The 23,585-nt window shown below is 41.9% G+C and overlaps 1 protein-coding gene across 13 annotated transcripts in view; it reads left to right on the plus strand.

Moving 5' to 3' along the window:
• LOC137376532 (CAP-Gly domain-containing linker protein 4-like) overlaps nucleotides 1-23,585 on the plus strand; it is a 373,251-nt gene that overhangs the window by 270,837 nt on the left and 78,829 nt on the right. For 10 of the 13 annotated variants that reach the window (XM_068045264.1, XM_068045256.1, XM_068045255.1 and 7 more), the window contains one exon: nucleotides 20,068-20,132. The exons of the other annotated variants lie outside the window; for them this stretch is intronic. In XM_068045264.1, the coding sequence (XP_067901365.1) occupies nucleotides 20,068-20,132 (65 nt within the window). The remainder of the gene's footprint in view (nucleotides 1-20,067; nucleotides 20,133-23,585) is intronic. 13 annotated transcript variants of the gene reach the window in all.

Here is a 23,585-nt window from a genome sequence, read left to right on the forward strand (position 1 = left end):
CCACATATCCACTCCATCATCAAAACTGCCTACTTCCACCTCTGTGACATCAACTGACTCCACCCCAATCTCAGCTCATCTGCTGCTGAAACCCTCACCTACACCTTTGTTACCTTTAGACCTGACTATTCCAATGCTGTCTTGGCCAGCCTCCCATCTTCCACCCTCCATAAATTCAAGCTCATCCAAAATTCTGCTGCCCATATTTTAACTCACCCCAAATCTCATTCATCCATCATCCCTGTATTTGTTGACCTACACTGGCTTCAAATTCGATAACACCTTAATTTTAAAATTCTGATCCTTGTTTTAAAATCCCTCCAGGGCCTCACCCCTACTTATCTCTGTAACCTCCTCGAGCCCCTACAAGCTTTTGCGATCTCTCCACTCTTCCAATTCTGTCACCTGTGCATCCCTGATTTTAATTGCTGTACCATTGGCAGCTGTGCTTTCAGCTGCCCTGGCCCTAATTCCTAATTTGGGAGAAATTCCTTCCCTAAACCTCTCCGCCTCTCTACTTCTCACTCCTCCTTCAAGATGCTCCCTAAAACCGACATCTTTGACCAATCTTTTGGTCATCTATCCTGATAGCTCCTCCTGTGGCTCAGCGTCAAAAATGTTTTTATTGATAATATTGTTGTTAAGTGCCTTGGGATGTTGTAAATGCAAGTTGTTATTGTTTCTGATTCATGATACTATGATACTATATTGAACAAAATCAAAAATAAAAGCAAAGACTCAAAACCCCAACAGAACATGTGTTTCAATTGCTGTTAATTACATTATATATGATTGGGACTGGGGGTGGGGACAAGGGACTGGACTGCTGAACTGCTGAGGGTTGAAAACAGGCCCTAAATGGGTGCTGTGCTAATAAGATGCATGTGTTTGAAAGTCTGGTTTGAGCAAACAATTTTGGTACTAATTGCTGATTACCATATATTAATGAACTTGCCGAGAGGTGCTAAAGCAAACACCCAAGGTTTGGCTCTCAAATGCCTATATGACATAATCTTCATGGAGCAGTATTTATGTAGTCCATGCAACCACTTCCACCGAAGCTGTGGAATGGGTTGCTGACAGACAGTGATAGGTTTCAGGATGGCTCAGGGACTGAGTGAGAGGGCACATAGGTTCTTGAATGCAGCATTGGAAGTCCTGGTGGAGGAGGTCCAGAGGAGGATGGATGTCCTGTACTTGCAACAGGCAAAGAGTCCACCTCACCCTCTTGTACTTAATGTCCCTTTCTCCTGCAGCAGCTAGTGCTGCTCTGCCTGGCCTCATGTCCTCCTCCCATTCCACTTGCAGACCAAGGGGGACCCCTGGCATGTTGCCAGTGGTCAAGCACTCCTTTCCTCCTGGTGACTCCTATATGGTGCCCAGTAATTCAGTGTAGCACAGTACTTACTCTTTTTAAGTGAAGTCCTTGGAGAATTTCCAGAATAAATGTTGATGGAGTCTTGACAAAGTCACAAAAAATGCCTTCCGATGTGTTTCAAAGCTCCTGTTCAAACCTCCAGCAACACATGCTTACAGGCAGGACTGACAAGGGTCATGTACTTGCCAATCACCAAACCCCAAAAAGTGGGAAAATTCCCAGTTAACTCTGCTTGTCAATAACTCACACGATTTTGATTATACACCTCCACAAAGCCTTTTAGATATTAAGTTGGGTGCTCATCCCTAGCTTTATGGTCCATTATTTTTTCTAGATCCACCTTTATCCTATAGTCCACAGTCTCTCACAATATCCTTGCACAAATCTTAGGCTGGGAATTTTGGTCCCTCTATAAACCATTTAGGCAGTGTCAAACCTGGAGATAAGACAGCCTGTAGCTTTTGACCCTCATCCTTGTTTGTCAAGGCATCAGTTTGCTGTAGCAATGGATTTTATTTAATAGCTGAGTTGGGTCTCCTACACCATCATAGTTGGGCAGTTAGCCACTAGGTTTGCATAATTCTGAGAGGGTTAGGTCCCTACCAACTTGCTGATCCCCATATGTATATTCCGTTTGCCCTTCCTGTCTGTTGTCCCATGTGTGAACAGGCATTTTGTTACTGTGTGGTGGGGTGGGGGCACTAAATGCCCATCCACATTGCTACCTGCGAGTGTGATCGATTATACTTCCTGTGCTGCTGCTAACTATATATGAAGGAGGTTGATTTAAACTGTTGTCGTCCTCCTTGTTACTACACTTACCTGCCCATGGTAGGGAACAAGGAGTTGGGGGCGCCATCAGAGAACTGAATCATCCTCATTGTCATCACTACTGAATTCCTCCTCGCAAGTGCCGAAGGACAAAGCTGCCACTCCAACGCTTAATTCTTTAATTTATTTTTGTCCTCCTCCCTTCCAAATCTTTCCTCTCTCAATTTTCTTACTATGCATAGGGTCATCACCAATGTTGCTAAGTAGCTGAACAACTAAGCCCCTTCTGTAACAGCCTTGCCCATAGCCTCCACAAGGGTTGTCCTTTATCAACTTTTATAGCTGCTTTACATTTGGCCCACTACTTCTTGGACTGAGCCTTTATTGGAGTTGATCAGTCTCCAATATTTCCTCCATTAGAACAATCTCTCCTTTTTTATATATGTAGAGGTTGAGGACTGTGTGACTAGTTCAGTGGTTTTCTAGTCACTGTCAGGTTAAAACATCATAAAACTCAATGCCTGCTCTACTCACTAACAAATTAAATACTACTTACACTAACATGTTGTATATTCTTTTTATCCCTTCCTGTCTGTCTTTATCATGTGTCTTGCTGCAGCGTTGTGCCACCCTGGATTGTCGGTGGTGGAAGTAGTCTATCCTCCTGCCTATTTTCTGTCCCAAAGCTCATTCGGATAGAATCATTGATAGTTCAAGTTTCACTTCAATCATTTCACTTCAGTCTGGTGTTGGCTGTCCCTGGTTTTCAAAAGCTGCAAGTTTAGGTCGGGACTAACTCACCAATATAGATTAGGCATGATCGTATTGAATAGCGGAGTAGGTTCAAAGGACTGAATGACCTACTCCTACTCCCATTTCTTGTTTTCTCAAAAATTGAAACACTTTTAAGTTGCGCTTTAACCTCTGCAATGACTAATTTACTCGCGATTAGCGGGTTGCAGTTCGGAGAGGGCATTCGGTCAAGCACTAGCTACCAAGATGCCATGTAGCCTCAGTAATGAGCGCTCGCAGGTAATTTAAGTTGCAAGGATCTGATGTCATGGTGATGCGATGTCACGCAATATCACGTGGTCAGATGATGTGGCTAGAGCATCATATGATCAAATCTCTTGGAATGCCTCCAACCAGATTGGGCAACCCTATCTTAATCTGTACTCATTATCATAATCATTATCTTATTCCTTTTAAGGTTATTATTTGATGCAGTAGTAACTGCTTTTGCTTAACTCCACATATTTATTACTCTTCAGGGGATAAAAATGCATTCCAATTTCCAAGTTCCATCCAAGAGAGGGAGATGCATGCACACAAATACATTTTCCATTAAAAAAAAGACTTTTACAAACCACTGATACTACCTATATGTCATTGGAGTTTAAGCAGCTACTTAAATGAAGTATGATTTGAGAGGTTTTAATGAGAATTGCCTAATGCATTTTACTGATGGAAAGTCTGAACAAGATTTTGCTGTTTCCATCTTATAATGACATTTTTACAACTTTTTTTTCCCTCAAGGCTTTGACTGTTTCAGGTTCAATCTTGGTGTTCAAGTAGTCTGTGAATAATCTGTTCCTGCAGAGAGAGGGCTAAAAAAGTTATTTTCTTTCATTCAGAGTTTTTAATTAAGGTTAAAATGGTGAAAAATGGAACAACAAAACATTTCAATGGTTCATTTCTGGATAAGTAATTTAAGTATTTGGCCACACATAACTGTATTGTGAAGTTCCTTTTTTGGATGAAGGTGAAAGAAGGTGAGGTCAGCTGAGATGGTGTGAAACATCTTCAATCCATCATCTGTTCAGGGAATGAAATCTAATCTTGATTAACTTGGTGTCAAGTAAATAATGATACATTAAAAAAAGGAAAAACAGAAAAGTTAATGGTTACAATTTAAAAGAAATTGGATTGTTTTGTCCCTTCACGTAGCATCTTTAAAAATCTTCCATTCAGACTTGGTCGACAGCACAGTCATTGTTTTAATGATGTTGCTGTACATTTTCAGAACAATGCTTGAATCTTTCAATGGCTTGGCATTGTATGTGTTTTATGAGCTTTGATATGTTCCTGTATTAGTGTGGATGAATAGTGAGTTATAACTGATCTCATGAGGTCATGATCCATCCATCAATCGACATGTGGGTTGCCCTGATGATCCTGGCACGCTGCAAATTGTGCTATCAGGCAGTTTAGCAGATGCCAATTCTAAGTGCAAGGATGCATCCATTATGTTTTGTAATAATATGGCTAGGAAAAAATGATGTTGATTAACCAATAATAGCCTACTTTTGTAGCATACCTGATACCACTTGTCCCAATTACAAGCTGCCACATCACAGCAACACTTGTAATGCAGACACCCATCATTATACTTTTGAAATATTAATGGACGAATAGATAACATGTTCTCATTAAATTCCTTTGTATGCTATTTTAACAGATTAATTTTTAATTTTGATAGGTTACTGCTCTAGATAAAATAGTAAATCAATTTCGTATGAAAACTTTTAGTATTTGTATGCTAAGATCACCGAGTATAATGTTAAAGCTTATGAGCTTAATATTGGCTGAGGTGAACAACTCCAGGTTGTTGTGCTCTTTCACTATTTTATTGTTTGTCATATTTGATGCCGAAGTACTAATGATGGTCACAAAGCATTTTGTCAGGGTTTGGTCATTAATTCTCTAAGAAAAACTCGTTGCTTTGAGTGCCCTGAGTCTGCCTAGGTAAATGGGCCAGAGCCAGTAGAAATTGTTAGAGGTATTTTAGCAGGTCCAGCCAATTAGCCATTATTGGATGTTCTTCACCCATACATGCTTTCTTTTATCCAATACCATGTAAAGTATGACACTGGAATTGATGTGCTGCTGAAGAATCACCCAGCATAACAATTAGTCAGGTATTCACATATCATACTACAATCAGGAGTATGCTGGCAAAAATTCCTTCAGAAAATGGTATCTCCGCCATTACTTTTTAATAAGGTCATTTTACCTTTCTGCAGATGTGGATGTGCAGCTGGATCAGGAGAGTATGGAGCATGTTATAGACAGGGGAGAAGTGACATGGGTGACTTCCACTTTTCACCTCTCAACTGACCGCAGAGAGTGTTTTTAAAAAATAGCGTTTTACTCCCTGTCTGTTTTTAAGGGTCAAATAAATAGACAAATGACAGGTTTTCTCATAGGTTTAAAAAAAGGATAAATGTTTATTTTTACACGATAACCGAAAAAGGTTAGCAACCTCGCTCACTCATGCATTCACAAAAACACACAGGCAGGAAAAGATAGTGATGAAGTGGTAGCATGCAGTTAGAGTCCAATTGTGGTAAAAGAGTTCATTGTTTTAAGAAAGTCTTTAGAAGCTTTTTGAGAGGAAATCTTTCATCGGTGCAGGCCTGGGTGTTCATTGTCTTGAAAAGGATGAAGTGTTGCAGGCTCCTTGTGAATAAGCCTCTGTCTGAAGTCAATGGGGAAATTCCTGGTTTACTTTCGCAGATGGGGAGTCCCAAAGTCATCTTGCAATTTCTCTTCTGCAGTAGTTAGAAGATATAGTCAGCAGGTCACCTGCCTAGCTAGAGCGGTCTCACAGCTGCTCTGCTGGAAAAGACTTTCTCTGGCTGTTCTGCTGTTCTCCCAGAGAGATACTTCTTAAGGTAGAAACTTGTCAGGTTGGGGTGTTGGTCAGGTGACTAAGGGCTCTTTCCCTGGGGTGTTTCATACAATGTTCCAGGATACGGGAACCATTGTTCCATGATGGCGTCTGAATGTGGTCCATTCTGATAAATAGGTGCTACTTCACACCTATTATATTAGTCTTGGCTGTGGAGTCATTCTGTCTACAACAGTCTTTGTTTGCTCCCTTCCTGAAGATTGGAGTTGTTTGCATGGAATGGGCTGTTTTCTATTTCAATGTGTTTTCCCCAAAGCTAATTCAGATATGGATGATGGGTTTTGTCTTCAACAGACAGATATGTTTATTAACAGAACAGGAAGGGTCACCTGACCTCTGCTCCATTTTGTCTGTGTCATAAATGTGCCCATTTGTAGTTCAGTTCAACAGTTGACTTTTATTTCATAATTCCTCCAGTTCATTTCATATTTCATCACTGTTCCCTTCGTGAGAGTGACAAGCCTCTTTTCGGGCAACTTGATTTGCCAGGCATCTCTCCATAGTTCCTCCGTTTCTTTTGAACAATTCAGCTTAGGGGATTCCAATTATGAATCCCTTTAATATCAGTGAAGACACATGGGGTAAAAAAAATTAAAGCACAAACATTCCTGAAAGTTTATGGACCAGTAGAAAAAAATTAAAAAGATTTGACAAAAATAGAAACATAGAAAAATAGGAGCAGGAGTAGGCCATTCGGCCCTTCGAGCCTGCTCCGCCATTCAATATGATCATGGCTGATCATCCAAACTCAGTAACCTGTTCCCGCTTTCTCTCATATCCCTTGATCCCATTAGCCCTAAGAACTATATCTAACTCTTTCTTGAATATATTTAATGATTTGGCCTCAACTGCTTTCCTTGGTAGAGAATTCCACAGGTTCACCACTCTCTGGGTGAAGAGATCTCTCCTCATCTCAGTCCCAAATGGCTTACCTCTTATCCTTAAACTATGACTCCTGGTCCTGGACTCCCCCGTCATTGGGAACATCCTTCCTGCATCTAGTCTGTCCAGTCCTGTTAGAAGTTTGTAGGTTTCTATGAGATCCCTTCTCATTCTTCTAAACTCTAGCAAATCCAAGCATAATCAACCCAATTTCTCTTCATACGTCAGTCCTGCCATCCCAGAAATCAGTCTGGTGAACCTTTGCTGCACTCCCTCCATAGCAAGAACATCCTTCCTCAGATAAGGAGACCAAAACTGCACACAATACTCCAGAAGTGGTCTCACCAAGGCCTTGTATAATTGCAGCAAGACATCTTTGCTCCTGTACTCGAATCCTCTCGCTATGAAGGCTAACATACCATTTGCCTTCTTAACTGCCTGCTGTACCTGCATGCTTGCTTTCAGTGACTGGTGCACAAGGACACCCAGGTCTCGCTGCACCTCCCCCTTTCCCGATCTATCACCATTCAGGTAATAATCTGCCTTTCTGTTTTTGTCACCAAAGTGGATAACCTAATTTATCCACATTATACTGCATCTGCCAGGTATTTGCCCACTCACTCAACCTGTCCAAATCACACTGGAGCATCTCTGCATCCTCCTCACAGCTCACACACCCACCCAGCTTTGTGTCATCTGCAAACTTGGATATATTACATTTAATTCCCTCATCTATATCATTCATATATATTGTGAATAGGTGGGGTCCTAGCACTGATCCCTGCATTACCCCACTAGTCACTGCCTGCCACTCGTAAAAAGACCCGTTTATTCCTACTCTTTGTTTCCTGTCTGCCAACCAGTTCTCTATCAATGTTGGTACCTTACCCCCAATCCCATGTGCTTTAATTTTGCACGCTAATTTCTTATGTGGGACCTTATCGAAAGCCTTCTAAAAGTCCAAATACACCACATCCACTGGTTCTCCCTTATCTATTCTACTAGTTACATCCTCAAAAAATTCCAGTAGATTTGTCAAGCATGATTTCCCTTTCATAAATCCATGTTGATTTTGTTCGATCCTGTCATTGTTTTCCAAGTGCCCTGCTATCACATCTTTTATAATGGCCTCTAGCTTTTTCCCCACTACTGATGTTCGGCTAACTGGTCTATAATTCCCTGTTTTCTCTCTACCTCCTTTTTTAAATAGTGTGGTTACATTAGCTACCCTCCAATCCATTGGAACTGTTCCAGAGTCTATAGAATTTTGAAAAATGACCAGCAATGCATCTACTATTTCTAGGGCCACTTCCTTAAGTACTCTGGGATGTAGATTATCAGGCCCTGGGGATTTATCGGTCTTCAATCCCATCAATTTCCCTAACACCATTTCCCTACTAATACTGATTTCAGACAGTTCCTCCTTCTCACTGGACCCTATGTTCCCTAACATTTCTGGGAGGTAATTTGTGAAGACAGAACCAAAGTATGTATTTAATTGGTCTGCCATTTCTTTGTTCCCCATTATAAATTACCCCGTTTCTGACTGTAAGGGACCCACATTTGTCTTCACTAATATTTTTCTCTTCACATATCTGTTGAAGCTTTTACAATCAGTTTTTACGTTCTCTGCAAGCTTACTCTCATACTCTATTTTCCCCTTCTTAATCCCTTGGTCCTCCTTTGCTGAATTCTAAACTGCTCCCAATCCTCAGGCTTGCTGCTTGTTCTGGCCATTTTATATTTCTCCTCCTTGGATCTAATACTATCCCTAATTTCTTTTGTAAGCCACAGTTGAGCCACCCTTCCTGTTTTATTTTTGCGCCAGACAGGAATGAACAATTATTGGAATTCATCCATGCGCTCGTTAAATGCTAGCCATTGCCTATCCTCTGTAACCCTTTAAGTAACATTCCCCAATCTATCATAGCCAACTCATGCCTCTTACCTTCATAGTTTCCTTTATTTAGATTCAGGACCCTAGTCTCGGATTCAACTCTCTCACTCTCCATCTTCATGAAGAATTCTATTATGTTATGGTCACTCTTCCCCAAGGGACCCCGCACAACAAGATTGTTAACTAATCCTTTCTCATTACACAATACCCAGTCTAGGATGGCCTGTTGCCTAGTTGGTTCCTCAATGTATTGGTCCAAAAAACCATCACGTACGCACTCCAGGAATTCCTCCTCTACAGTATTATTGCTAATTTGGTTTGTCCAATCTATATGTAGATTAATGTCACCCATAATTACAAAATGGTCTTAAAGCACTCACCTGAGGCACTGTGGGTCTTGTAAATTACCTCCTGTCTGAAACTCCATTCCAAGCCTTCTTTCCCAATAAGTTGTCTAGGTGTGTATTGGACTTGGAATCCAGCATGACCTCTAGCTGGGAAATTTTGATGAGGCCTTCTACACCCTCTTTAGAATAATGGTAATGACGCTACAGCCTGCTTCAGACAGGAACTTCCCACATCCCCCTAAAATCCAACAGAAACTCCAACAGGTTCAGAAAGCACTAATTACAGCAATTATGTCAATGTGAAAGAAGTGAAACATGACTATTCATTCATTCCCTGTGACTGACAAAACCTCTTTTAAAACTATTCTGATACTAAGAAGATTGTAAGCTTTGCACTTGCTGCCTTATTCTTAGTGTCTACATTTAGGAACAGGAGTAGGCCATTTAGCACCTCGAGCCTGTTCCACCACTCAATGGAATCATGGCTGATTTTCAACCTAACTCCATATTACCTGCCTTTGTCCCATATCCCTAATATCTTTGACTAACAAAAATCTATCAATACCAGTTTTAAAATTAACAATTGATCTAGCATCAATTGCCATTTGCGGAAGAGATTCCCAAACTTCTACCACCCTTTGCGTGAAGAAATGTTTCCTAATTTCACTCCTGAAAGGTCTGGCTCTAATTTGTTGACTATGCCCCCTAGACCTAGACTCTCCAACCAGTGGTAATAGTTTTTCCCAAGCCACCCTATCTGTTCCCCTTAATATATTGAAAGCTTTGATCAAATCATCCCTTAACCTTCTAAATTCCAGGGAATACAACCCTAATTTGTTTAAGCTCTCCTCATAGCTTAACCGTTGGAGTCCAGGTATCATTCTAGTAAATTTAGGTTGCAATCCCTCCAAGGCCAATATTTACTTCCTAAGGTGTGGTGCCCAAAACTGCTCACAGTATTCCAGGTAAGGTCTAACCAGGGTATAGCTGAAACATGACTTCTATCTCCTTGTATTCTATTCCTCTAGATATAAAGGCCAACATTCCATTAGCCTCTGTGATTATTTTATGTATCTGTTCATGACATTTTAATGATCTATGTACCTGGATCTCAAGACTCTTTGACCTCCACTGTTTCTGGCTTTTCACCATTTAGAAAGTATTTTCTTTCCTTTTTAGCTCCAAAGTGGATGACCTCACATTTGCCTACATTGAAATTAATTTCCCATGTTTTTGCCCATTCACTTAATTTACCAACATCTCTGTAATTTTACCCTGCTTACAACTGTGAAATTGGCAAATTTGGATATTTGGCTTTCTATCCCATCATCTAAGTTGTTAATAAATACAGTGACCAGTTGAAGCCCCGACACAGATCCTTGCAGGGCACCACATTGTCCCTACTCTCTGTCTCCTTCTGCTCAACTTATTTCCGAACCAGTTCAACAATTTGCCTTCAATTCTATGAACTTCAACTTTAGCTATGAAAGAGTTTATCTCATGTCTTCTGGAAGTCCATATAAATAACATCCATAGACATTCCCCTGTCTACTAATTTAGTGACCTCTTCAAAATATTCAATCAGTTTTGTCAAGCATGACCTATCCTTTAAAAATCTATGCTGGCTCTCCCTGATCAACTAAAAAGGTATTCTGTCACCCTATCCTTAATTATAGACTTTAGTATTTCCTGACAACAGATGTTAGACTAACTGGTCTATAATTCCCTGGTTTCCTTCTGTCACCTTACTTAAATAGTGGAGTGACATGCAAAATTTTCCAATCTAAAGTAAAGGTTCCCAGATCGAGAGAACTTTGGAAGATTATAGTTAGGTCATCTGCAATGTTTTCACCTACTTCTTTTAAAACTCTTGGATGGAAACCATCTGGTCCTGGGGATTTGTTGCTCTTTAGTGCTATTCGTTTCTCTATGACTGTTATATTGCTTATGTTAATTTTCTGCATTTCCAATTCAATAATAGTTTCCCTGGGATGTCTGGAATGCTGACCTCTTCCTTTACTGTAAAAACTGATGTGAAGTATTTAACATGGTCATCATTTCCTTTTCGTTAACAACATCACCGTTATCAATTTTCAAGAGGCCCATATTGCTTCTGACCATCTTTTTCCAAATGTGATTGTAAATGTTTTTGTGTTGATTTTGATATCCCTTGCAAGATTTTTTTCATATTCCCTTTTTGTAGCTCTTGCTAGCTGCTTTGTCACTCTTTGCTACTCTTTATATCTTTTTCATTCGCCAGGATCTGTGCTATTTTTTGCATTTTTGTATGCATTTTCTTTTAGTTTTGAGTTGACTCTTACTTTAGTTGTCCATGACTGTCTTTTTTGGCAAGTAGAACTCTTGCCCTTTTGGAGTAAAAACAGCTTCTGTGTCACATTTAATTCTCTTTTGAGCACCACCCACTGATGTTCTGTCATTTTACCCAATAACAGATTTTCTCAGTTTACGCAATCTCTGTCTGATTCCATTGAAGTCAGCCTTACCTAAATCTAGCATCATAGCGCAAAAGTATAATTGCCAAGGGAGGGGTGGGTTCAGGTCCGGGTGGGGGTTTTAAATCCCCCAAAAATGCTGGTGATTTGGAAACACTCGTGCTTCAGTGTTTCACTGGGGCTTTGGTAACGAGTGGGAGACTGCATTGGAGCTGTCGGGTCAGTCGTTTAAATATTTTAAAAATCCATTAATTGAGTCTTTAACTCTGAATTTTGGCTTTAACAGCCTGCAAGTGGGTTTCTCAAGCTGGGTGGAACTTGCCAGGGTCAACAAGGCGAGAGCACAGCAGGGAGCCCCATTGATCAATGAAATTGACAAGCTGCAATGCCTTTAAACAGTGAAATTGCATCGATGCTGGCCTGCATATGTGAAAGATTTGTGATCATAGCACTTATGAGAGCGTGCTTTCACTGCTTCACGGTGATTTCCACTAACCACCTTGGACTTTGCTTATATTGATCTGATCTTTCCTGCTGTCAGCAGCATGGGAACAGCTTATGCATCTCCAACCTGGACCGCTGATGAGGAACAAGAGGAGCACCAACACCAGCAGCAGCATCAGCTGCCTTCTCTTCAACAACATGCCACTCCACATGACAGAGGGGATGAACAGGGATTCTTGTTCAAAGGTGGCAATACCACCAACACAGGTTCTGCAGGCAGAGGATCAGCTTTCCCGACATGCCTAAGCACCAGTGCCTCATGAGGCTCAGGCTTTCAAGGCAGGTTGTTGCTGTCATCTGCAGCCTCGTGGAGGAAGACCTCCTTCACTGGACCAGGTGAGCATGCATTGCCAGTGGCCTTAAAGGTGGTTATCACTGGAGGGTGACCCCTGGTTATCTGCCTCTCCCTGGAGTTGGGCACTCTTCTGCACTTGAAGTGCCGAAATCTACAAGGTTATGGACCAAGAGCTGGAAAGTGGGATTAGGCTGCATGGCTTCTGGTTGGCCAGCACAGACACGATGGCCAACTGGCCTATTTCTATGTTGTAAATTTCTATGATTCTATTTTATGAGTGTGAGAAATAGATTGTATGGAAAGGAGGGAATGATATTATTTATGGAGGGCGACTGTGAAGAATGGGTGCAAGATGTCAATAAGAGGGTGAGTGTATGTCAGTTATTCTGATGGGGATGTGAGGAGGTGCCTGGACAGAGAGGAATGAGTGGAGCTGCAAGTCTGCGGAATGCTGTCTGTGAGAATGCTGGGAAAGACAGAGTGTGGGTCTTGGCATCTGAAATGATGGTAGGATGCCTCACATCTGTCCCACCCTCATAAGGTCATTGAACGTCTTGTGACACTATATCCAGTTTGAGGGTCCACCCTTCTACTGCTCACTTCCTTGGCCACTTTCATTCACACCTGCTTAGTTTGAGAGGCCGGCATCTTCCTCCCATCCAGGAAAACAGCACTTCACTTTAGTCTCTCAGATCCCGAAGCAGGACTTCCAGGGAAGAGACCCAGCGGGCAGCCCTTCCACATCCCCTTTCCATTTCTGTGGTTGCTGAAGCCTCAGGAAACAATGTAGAATTCAGTTTCTTTGACCCCTAACAGGGTCCCTTTATGTGGCAATCTGACAGAGTGCTGGTCATCATCACACCTGCATTCTGTGATTGGTCAGGAAAGCCCACTTCTCTGATTAACAGATTCCCGGCCTACTGCCGGCCTTCAGCTGCGAGTGGGCCTATTTCAATTAAATTCCACCCATAGTAGCTGTTTCTTATCATGCTCAGAAGGAGCCATGATGAAATAAACAATAAACTGGAGGAATTATGAAATTAAAGTCAACTGTTGAACTGAACTACAACAAAATGAGCACATTTGTACCACAGACAAATGGAGTAGAGGTCAGGTGACCCCTCCTGTACTGTCAATAAACACATCTGTTGAAGATGAAACTTGTTAACCTCATCTGAATTAGCTCTGGAGAGAACCTACTGTAATTGAAAGGACCCTATTACGTATTGATGACTCCTTTCTACAAGAATGAACTAACAAAGGATCTGTAGACAGACCGACTCCAAAGCCCAAAATAAGATGACTAGGTGTGAAGTAGCACCATTGTAACAGGATGGTCCCCATACAGATGCCAACAGATAGAAATGGTTTTCATATCCTGGACCATTGTGTGGTCACACCAGGGGAGAGAGCCCTTTGTCACCAGACAGAGACTTACATGTGATGGATTTTTACTTTAAAAGGTAACTCTCTGGAGAGAGAGAGAGGGGAGATCAACCAAAGACCACAGAAAGCACAGTGTCGCAGTGGTTAGCACCGCAGCCTCACAGTTCCAGCGACCCGGGTTCAAGTCTGGGTACTGCCTGTGTGGAGTTTGCAAGTTCTTCCTGTGTCTGCATGGGTTTCCTCCGGGTGCTCCGGTTTCCTCCCACATGCCAAAATACTTGCAGGTTGATAGGTAAATTGGCCATTATAAATTGCCCCTAGTATAGGTAGGTGGTAGGGAAATATAGGGACAGGTGGGGATGTGGTAGGAATATGGAATTAGTGTAGGATTAGTATAAATGGGTGGTTGATGGTCGGCACAGACTCGGTGGGCTGAAGGGCCTGTTTCAGTGCTTTATCTCTAAAAAACAAAATAAAAACAAAAGCCAGTTCTAGCCAGTGGCTGTGAGATACGGTCCAGCTAAGCAGAAGAACCCTACTGAATAACAACTTGAACAACCACTGCAGCAGAGAAATTGCAAGGTGACTTTGAGACTTTCCATCTGCGAAAGTTAACCAGATTCACACCACAAACATTGGGCTGAGTTTTAACCACAAAAAACTACAACACTTCAGCAACTCCAAGACAAGGAACATTCAGGCCTACAACGCCATTATAAAATTTTCCTCCTGAAAGAAACGCTGAAGGTTCTTTAAGTAACAGACTCTTGTACAGTAATTTGGATTTTATTGCATCCTACCCTTTTCTCTCTATTCTTGTGTATGCACGTCTGTGTGAATACGTGTATGGATGAGGTTGTGACCATTTGGGAATTGTTTAAAAATAAATAGTTATCTTTCTTTTTAAACCTATGAGAAACCTGTCATTTGTCTGTTTATTTGACCCTAAAAACACTCATGGACTAACACACCATTTTTAACAAAACACTACCTACCGTCAGTTGGGAGGTGAAAAGTGGAAGCCACCCACACCGCTTACCACCCATCTGTATATATTCTAATTTCTCCCTTTCAAACACAATATTGAATTCGATCATATTAAAATCACCATCAGATAAATTTTTGCACACCGTTAGGCTGTTAACTAAATCTGACTGATTATTCATTACTAATTCTGGTATGACCTGTACCCTTGTTGGTTTTAGAACATATTGGTGCAGAAAACTATTCCAGACATGCTCAAAAAATTCACTACCTTTCTGACATGTGCTACTTTGCTTATCCCAATCTATATGAAAGTTAAAATCGCTCATTAAAACCACTCTGCCTTTACGACATGCGGGACTCTCGATCCTGCTTTCAAAGGATGCCAGCTGACCCCCTAATTATTGAATCCCCTACACCTACATAGGAACATAGGAACAGGATTAGGTCATCCAGCCCATTGAGCCTGCTCTGCCATTCAATACGATCATGGCTGATCATCCATTTCAATGCCTTTTTCTCACACTATCCCCATATCCGTTTATGTCATTGGTATTTAGAAATCTGTCAATTTCTGCTTTAAAGATACTCAATGACTGAGCTTCCACAGTCCTCTGAGTAAAGCAATTTCTCCTCAACTTGGTCCTAAGTGGCTTCCCCCTTATTTTGAAATTGTGTCCCCGAGACTCCCCAACCAGGGGAAACATCTTAGCTGCATCTACCCTGTCTTTCTCTAAGTATTTTGTAGGTTTCAATGAGATCACCTCCCATTCTTTGAAACTCTAGAGAATACAGGCCCAGTTTCCCCTATCTCTCTTCATAGGACAGTCCCGCCATCCCGGGAACATGTCTGGTGAACCTTCGTTGCGCTCCCTCTATGGCAATAATATCCTTGCTAAGGTAAGGGGACCAAAACTGCACACAGTACTCCAGGTGCGGTCTAATCAAGGTTCTATACAATTGAAGCAAGACTTCACTACTCATGTACTCAAATCCTCTTGCGATAAAGGCTAACTTACCATTAGCCTTCTTAATTGCTTGCTGCACCTACATGCTAGCTTTCAGTGACTTATTGACGAGGACACCCAGGTCCCTTTGTGCATCTACACTTTCTAATATCTTACCATTTAAGTAATACTCTGCACATCTATTCTTCCTCCCAAAGTGAATAACCTCACATTTTCCCACATTATATTCCATCTGCCATGTTCTTGCCCACTCACTAAGTCTTGAAGTTGCTTTGCATCTTCCTCACAACACACATTCCCACATAGTTTTGTGTCATCCGTGAACTTGGAAATATTACATTTTGTCCCCACATTCAAATCATTGATATATATTGTGAACAGCTAGGGCCCAAGTACTGATCCTTGCAGTACCCCACTAGTTACAGCCTGTGAGAATGACTGTTTATTCCTACTCTCTGTTTTCTTCTTGTTAACCAATCCTTAATCCATGCCAGTATATTGCCTCCTATCCCATGTGCTTTAATTTTGCTAACTAACCTTCTGTGGGGGACTTTATCAAAAGCCTTCTGAAAATCCAAGTATACTACATCCACTAACTCCCCTTTATGAATTCTGTTAGTAACATCTTCAAAAAATTCCAACAGGTTCGGCAAGCATGATTTCCCATTCATAAATCCATGTTGGCTATGCCCAATCAGATCACTATTATCCAAGTGTCCATTTATCACATCCTTTAGAATAGATTCTAGCATTTTCCCTACTACTGATGTAAGGGCTAACAGGTCTGTAATTCCCAGTTTTCTCTCTCCCTCCCTTCTTAAATAGCGGGGTGATATTTGCTACCTTCCAATCTGCAGGAATGGTCCAGAATCAGTAGAATTTTGGAAGATGATCACCAATGCATCCCTATCTCCTTAGCTACCTCTTTCAACACTCTGGAATGTAGAATATCAGGTCCCGGGCACTTATCAATCTTCAGCCCCATTAATTTCTCCAATACAACCTTCTTACTAATACTAATTTCCTTCAATTCCTCATTTTCCCTAGTCCCTTGGACCTCTAATTCTGGGAGATTTCTTGTAACTTCCTCAGTGCAGGCAGACACAAAGTAATCATTTAGCTTCTCTGCCACTTCTCTATTCCTCATTATAAATTCTCCTGACTCTGCCTGTAATGGACCCACATTTGTCTTAGCCAAACATTCCCTTTTTATTTACCTGTAGAAGCTTTTACAGTCTGTTTTTATACTTTTTGCTAGTTTACATTCATATTCTATTTCCCTTTCTTCATCAGTTTCTTGGTCCTCCTTTGCTGCATTCTAAAATTCTCCCAATCCACAACTTTACTACTTTTCCTGGCAACTTTATAGGCCTTTTCTTTTAATCTTATATAATCCTTACCCTCCTCTGTTAGCCATGGTTGACTGCCTTTTCCTTTGGGATTTTTGTGCCTTGAAGGACTGTATAGTTGCTGTAAACTATGTAATAATTCTTTGAAGACTATGAATTGCCTATTTACTGTCAAACCTTTTAATGTATTTTCCCAATTCACCTCAGCCAATTTGCCCCTCATACCTTCAGAGTTTCCTTTTTTTCAAATTTAACACCCTGGCTTCAGATTGAACTACCTCATTTTCAAACATGATGTAAAATTCTATCATATATGGTCACTCAGCCCTAAAGGTTCTTTAGTAACAAGATTATTAATTAACCCTTTCTCATTACATAATACTAGATCTGAAATAGCCTGTTCTCTAGTCGGTTCCTCAAAATACTGCTCTAAAAATCCATCCCTAACACACCCCAGAAACCTGTCCTCCACAGCATTAGAGCTCATTAGGTTTACGCCGTCTATATGCAAATTGAAGTCACCCATTATTACTATATTACCCATGCTACAAGCTTCTCTAATCTCCTGATTAATACCATGCCCCACACCACCACTACTGTTTGGTGACCTATAGACAACCCCTACCAATGTTTGCTGCCCCTTGCTGTTTCTTAGCTCCAGCCCAGTAGATGCCACATTTTGTTCTTCTGATCTGAGATCCTCCCTTACTAATGTACTGATCCTATCCCTTATTATCAGTGCAACCCCACCTCCTTTTCCTTTTTGCCTGTCCTTCCTAAATGTCGAATATCCTTGAATATTCAGTTCCCAGTCTTGGTCACCCTGTAGCCATGTTTCCGTAATGGCAATTAGATCATACCCATTTACCTCTCTATTTGTGCCTTTAAATCATCTACCACATTAGGCTTCCCCTCCTCCTCCTTTTCCTCCCTCTTTTTGGATAGCTTCCTGCTCCAAGTTGCCATGGTCTGCATTCTGACTGTCCTTCCAGCAGTCTTTATCTTTATTTCTCATGGGTAGTAAGTACATTGTACCTGTTGGATAGGGCCATTTGCTGTGGTTGTGTGGTTCCTCGTTCTCTATCTCACCAGGGTTCCCCTGCAGTGCCAGTCTGGTATATCACCAGTTAATATGTAGTTTGTACTGTGAAAGTTTATCTCAGCTCTTCAGGTCATCACTCACCAAAGCACTGTAGGCTAATTTACTGTTGATCAGTGCACCAGAGAGCCCTCATTAAGCTCTTTATTGATGCATCAGTCTGACATTATGACGTACAATGTCTCCTTGTTCCCCACTCATAAACCTATAAAACTGGGAAAATCTATGGAATAATTAACAGAGTAGATTACAATTACAGGATTAATATCAGCAAATTAATGCTAATCATGGTAGCTCTGACAGCACTGATATGTTGGTGAATCTGACTGTTCATGGCTGCTGTGATAATTTACAATGCAGTTTGAGAATATTAGTAGATAAGTGCACAATAAAAAACTTGCCATAAGGGAAATTCTGACCTAATTCACCAAAATCTGGGGGAGAAAGCTGAGCTTTTTTAGGCATTATAGGAGGTTGGGGAAAATATTATGCTAAATGCTAAGAAGGCAAAATTGTTCTGAAGGTGATGATTAAAATTCCATCAACACTGAAAAAGTACTTCTTTAATTAGTTGTCATTTATACAATCTTCTAGGCTATTATGAATCATTTACATTATCTTTTGATAAGAAATGAAGAGTCAAAGATAATTTCTTATTGCTTAAAAGTGTATTATTGCTCTTCTCCTGCACACCATGTGAAAAATGCACTCCTAGGATGACATTAAGGGTGCACTTGCAACACAAGGTCTATTGGTTTGGCTGCTAAGTGCCTGAGCATACTGACTGCAGCATGTACGGTAAATTCTGTGGTCAGCTCCTAATGTAACACAGGAGTGTGTGCTCTACGGGCTGTTCCCAGGGACGCACACCGATATAAACATCTACTGCTGCTGCAGGACTATCAATTCGGTGAAAGATGCCCTTTGGTCTGCCCGAAACTTGCTGGTCTTCCAGCGCAAAGAGTTGTCCACGACCGAATGTTGCAGACTGGCACATTCCAAGGTCCAGGACTGCGTGCTGAGGGACGCACTAAAGCTTGGGGCAGCCGCAGCAAAGGCTCAATGGGGAAAGACCGCTGTGTAAAGTCCCCCCACCAAGGTGAACTGAGGGGCTGGATCCATGGAAAACCCCTTGAACTGTATCCAGAAAATATTTGTTTGCTGTAAAATGTACATGGCATGTAAAATGAAATGGAAGGGTTGTGAGGCAACTCACTACTGTATTGAAGGAAATTGATCTCCTTTGCATTCTTTGTATTGTTTGACTTGGTGCTTTTTGGAACTGTTTTGTAATGTATTTTTTACAGATTTTTATGAATAAAGTATATTTTGGGGAAAGAAAGGTCAGCTCCTAATGTATTTTGGAAAGGACGTCTCAAACACATGATAAAATCATGTAACACAGAAGGAGACCATTTGGGCCATTGTGCCTGCACTGGTTCTTTGAAAGAGCTGTCCAATTAGTTTCACTACCCTGCTCTTTGCCCATAGTATCTGCAAAGGACCTGATGTCTGTCTTATCTGTGGACCCTGAACACTTATACAGGAGTCTTTATGAATATGGCAGGTGGTCGACTTCCTACTATAATCAGATAACGTGCCAATGAGTTTCTAGGCCATTGTTTTTTAAAGTTCTTTTAAAGACCCTTCCACCTGCAAGTCGGTGCTTGTGTTCCTTCCTATCCGGTTTCACTAGGAGTGCTGGAGACTCCGTCCAATATGCCCATGGGCTGGAACATTATGTAGCACCCTTCTTCAGTTCCTTTTATATAACCTAAGCATCTCCATGGTTCAAGCAGCAGCTTCAACTATCCGCTCCAGGTCTGACATGAAGCTAGAGTAGGGCCTAAAACCTGTTGGAATCTAACAGAGCTGAATACTGTGTGATTTTTTTACTTTTACTGCCCCATTAGCATCCCAAATCAGAGTGCTGAGGAGACAAAAATCAACATTGTATAACTTATTTCTCTTGAGTAGATTCACTTTAAAATGTGAGTAAAATGTGCATTTCAATTTATCTTTTATTCTTCTTGAATCTAAACTGTACCTGCTTCTATCTGTAGGCTAACAGAAGCACTGGATTCCTTCTCCGATGTTCCAATCAGTAAACTCAATCGATCATTTATAGGTAGGTAATTAGTTTGCAATGTTCATCACATGATTATTGTGATCTCTCAAGCAGTTTACCACTTTTGCCACAAGGCTATATTTTACATTAATGAGCTGTACCATGTGACCTAATCAGAGTCATAATTTGTCTCTACAAAGAACATAACACAAAAGACAGATAGTTAATAAAGTTTAAAAATTATTCAAGTATTATATTAATCAAATCATGGGAATAAGTGCAATTTCTTGAACTGCTCATACTGAATAACTCAACCATGACAGATAGAATCATTGCACTCAACTGTGGTTCAGGACAAGATTCAAGTAATTCCTGCCTAGTCAACCCTGCATGTCTAACTTTTTTTTTTATTTCCGAAATATACTTTATTCATAAAAATCTGTAAAAATACATTACAAAACAGTTCCAAACAGCACCAAGTCAAACAATACAAAGAGTGCAAAGGAGATCAGTTTTTTTCAATACAGGAGTGAGTTACCTCACAATCCTTCCATTTCTTTTTACGTGCCATGTACATTTTACAGCAAACAAATATTTTCTGGAACAGCCCGAGGGGTTTTCCATGGATCCAGCCCCTCAGTTCACCTTGGTGGGGGGACCTTACACAGTGGTCTTTCCCCATTGAGCCTTTGCTGTGGCTGCCCCAAGCTTTAGTGCGTCCCTCAGCATGTAGTCCTGGACCTTGGAATGTGCCAGTCTGCAACATTCAGTGGTGGACAACTCTTTGCGCTGGAAGACCAGCAAGTTTCGGGCAGACCAAAGCGTGTCTTTCACCAAATTGATAGTCCTCCAGCAGCAGTAGATGTTTATCTCGGTCTGCGTCCCTGGGACAGCCCGTAGAGCACAGACTCCTGTTACAGAGATGCTTGGGATGAACTTCGACAAAAACCACTGCATCTCTTTCCACACCTGCTTTGCAAAGACACATTCCAGAAGGAGGTGGGCAATCATCTCTTCCCCACCACAGCCACCTTGAGGGCATTGTGCGGAGGGGGTGAGACTTTGGGCATGCAGGAAGGATCTGACGGGGAGGACTCTTCTCACCACCAGCCAAGCTACGTCTTGGTGCTTGTTTGAAAGTTCTGGTGATGAGGCATTCCGCCAAATGACTTTGGCGGTCTGCTCGGGGAACCATCCGACCGGATCCACCATCTGCTTTTCCCGTAGGACCTTGAGGACATTCCGTGCAGACCACTGACTGATGGATTGGTGATCAAAGGTGTTTTTCCGCAGAAACTTTCCCACGACGGTTAGGTGGTACGGCACTGTCCACCTGGATGGAGCGTTCCACGGCAATGTGACCAGGCCCATCCTTCTCAACACCGGGGACAGAAAGAACCTCAGCACGTAGTGACACTTGGAGTTTGCGTACTGGGGATCTACACACAGCTTGATGCAGCCGCACACGAAGGTAGTCATCAGGATGAGGGCGATGTTGGGTACATTTTTCCTGCCCTTATCCAGAGGTTTGAACACCGTGTCCCTCCGGACCTGGTCCATTTTGATCCCCAGATGAAGCGGAAAATGGCTCGGGTGACTGCCACAGTGCAGGAGTGGGGTATGGGCCAGACCTGTGCCACGTACAGCAACAACGTGAGTGCCTCACACCTGATGACCAGGTTCTTACTCACAATGGAGAGAGATCGCTGCTCCCACACGCTCAGCTTATGTTGTACCCTGGCTACTCGCTCCTTCCAGGTTTTGGTGCACGCCCTGGCCCTTCCGAACCATATCCCCAGCACCTTCAGGTAGTCTGACCTGACGGTGAAGGGGACAAAGGATCAGTCAGCCCAGTTCCCAAAGAACATGGCCTCGCCTTGCCGTGGTTAACTTTGGCTCCCGAGGCCAGTTCGAACTGGTCGCAGATGCTCATCAGTCTGCGCACAGACAGCGGGTCCGAGCAAAAGACGGCAACGTCATCCATGTACAGGGAGGTTTTAACCTGAGTGCCTGCACTGCCTGGGATTGTCACCCCTCTTATGCTCGCATCTTTCCTAATAGACTCAGCAAAGGGTTCAATACAGAAAACAAACAAGACCAGGGAGAGAGGACAGCCCTGTCTGACTCCAGATTGGATTGGGAAACTTTCTGATTCCCACCCATTGATTGAGACTGCGCTACTGATGTTTGTGTAGAGCAGTTTGATCCAATTGCAGATTCCATCCCCAAACCCCATTTTGGAAAGCACGTCCATCATGTTGGTGTGCGATATTTCTGTCAAAAGCCTTCTCCTGGTCCAGGCTGATAAGACAGCTGTCCACCCTCCTGTCCCGTACTGCATGTCTAACATCTGAGGACTGATGCGTAAATTAGGAGAGCTGTCCCATTGACTCGTCATAACCGCCAGACAGTCATACTCTGTCATACCTTTAGGTCAACATCTTAGGTTTCTCCAAAACCATCCTTGGTCACCATCTCTGTCCTACTGGCAGGAAGACGCATCAAGGGTGAGGCACATTGGTATACAGTTGGGTGGGCATATGCCTGAGAACCTTCAACATTGGCTGCAAACCCCTGAAGTTTCATGCCTTCAGGAGAAATAATGCCAGTGAAATTTACTCATTATCACATGCCTCCCTGGTCTTAGGTAATGAATCAGTACTCCTCCATGCTGCACACCAGATGGTGTTAGCAAAGCTGAGGACTTTGGGGGTCAGTGGAGAAACATTCCAGTGTATGATTATAACCAACACACAGGAAAATGACTGTGGTTGCCAGACGCCACTATTGCCACCTCTATAATGTTCAGCTTTGTTCACAACTCCTCAAATAATGGAGTAACCTGCGCCTATGCACACCAGGACCTGAACAACATCCAGGCTGGGGCTGATCATATGTCACGCAACATTTGTGCCACATAAGTGCCTGGCAGTGGTCATCTCTAGTACTGTAGTAATTCGCCCAACTTCAACACTCTCTCCAGCTCCATGATCTCTGCTTCAAGAAGCACAAGAGCAACAATGTCATGGGAACAGCATCATCTGCATGTCATCCTCCAAGTTACAGTCCATCTTAATGTCGACACATACTGCTGTACCTTCATTGGATCAAAATCCAAGATTTTCTACTTAATAACATCCTGGGAGATGCAACTCACAAGAACTGCAATGATTCAAAGAAAATGCCGACCACCAGCTTCTCAGGGCATTACCTATGTTTTGAGAACAATTTTTTACACAACAATTATAAGGCCAATATTCCTTTAGTCTGGATGTATTTGCATAGGAAAAATAGGGCTCTAATCCTTTGCCGCATTTTAATCCTTAATAACTGTTACGAAAGTGCTTCCATTTTGTAATAATTTTTTTTGAGGACTTGTGTTAAAACTGAAAAGATTCCATGGATTTTTTTACCAAGTTCACTGAAAGGACACTTGAGATGTTGTTTGAAAACAACCTGTGCTGGAAATCATGTGCTTTAAGTTCAATAAACAACAGAAACCTTGGTGATTTG

Source organism: Heterodontus francisci, chromosome 13 (genome assembly GCF_036365525.1).
Source record: "Heterodontus francisci isolate sHetFra1 chromosome 13, sHetFra1.hap1, whole genome shotgun sequence".
In the NCBI taxonomy this organism is placed as follows: Eukaryota; Metazoa; Chordata; class Chondrichthyes; order Heterodontiformes; family Heterodontidae; genus Heterodontus; species Heterodontus francisci.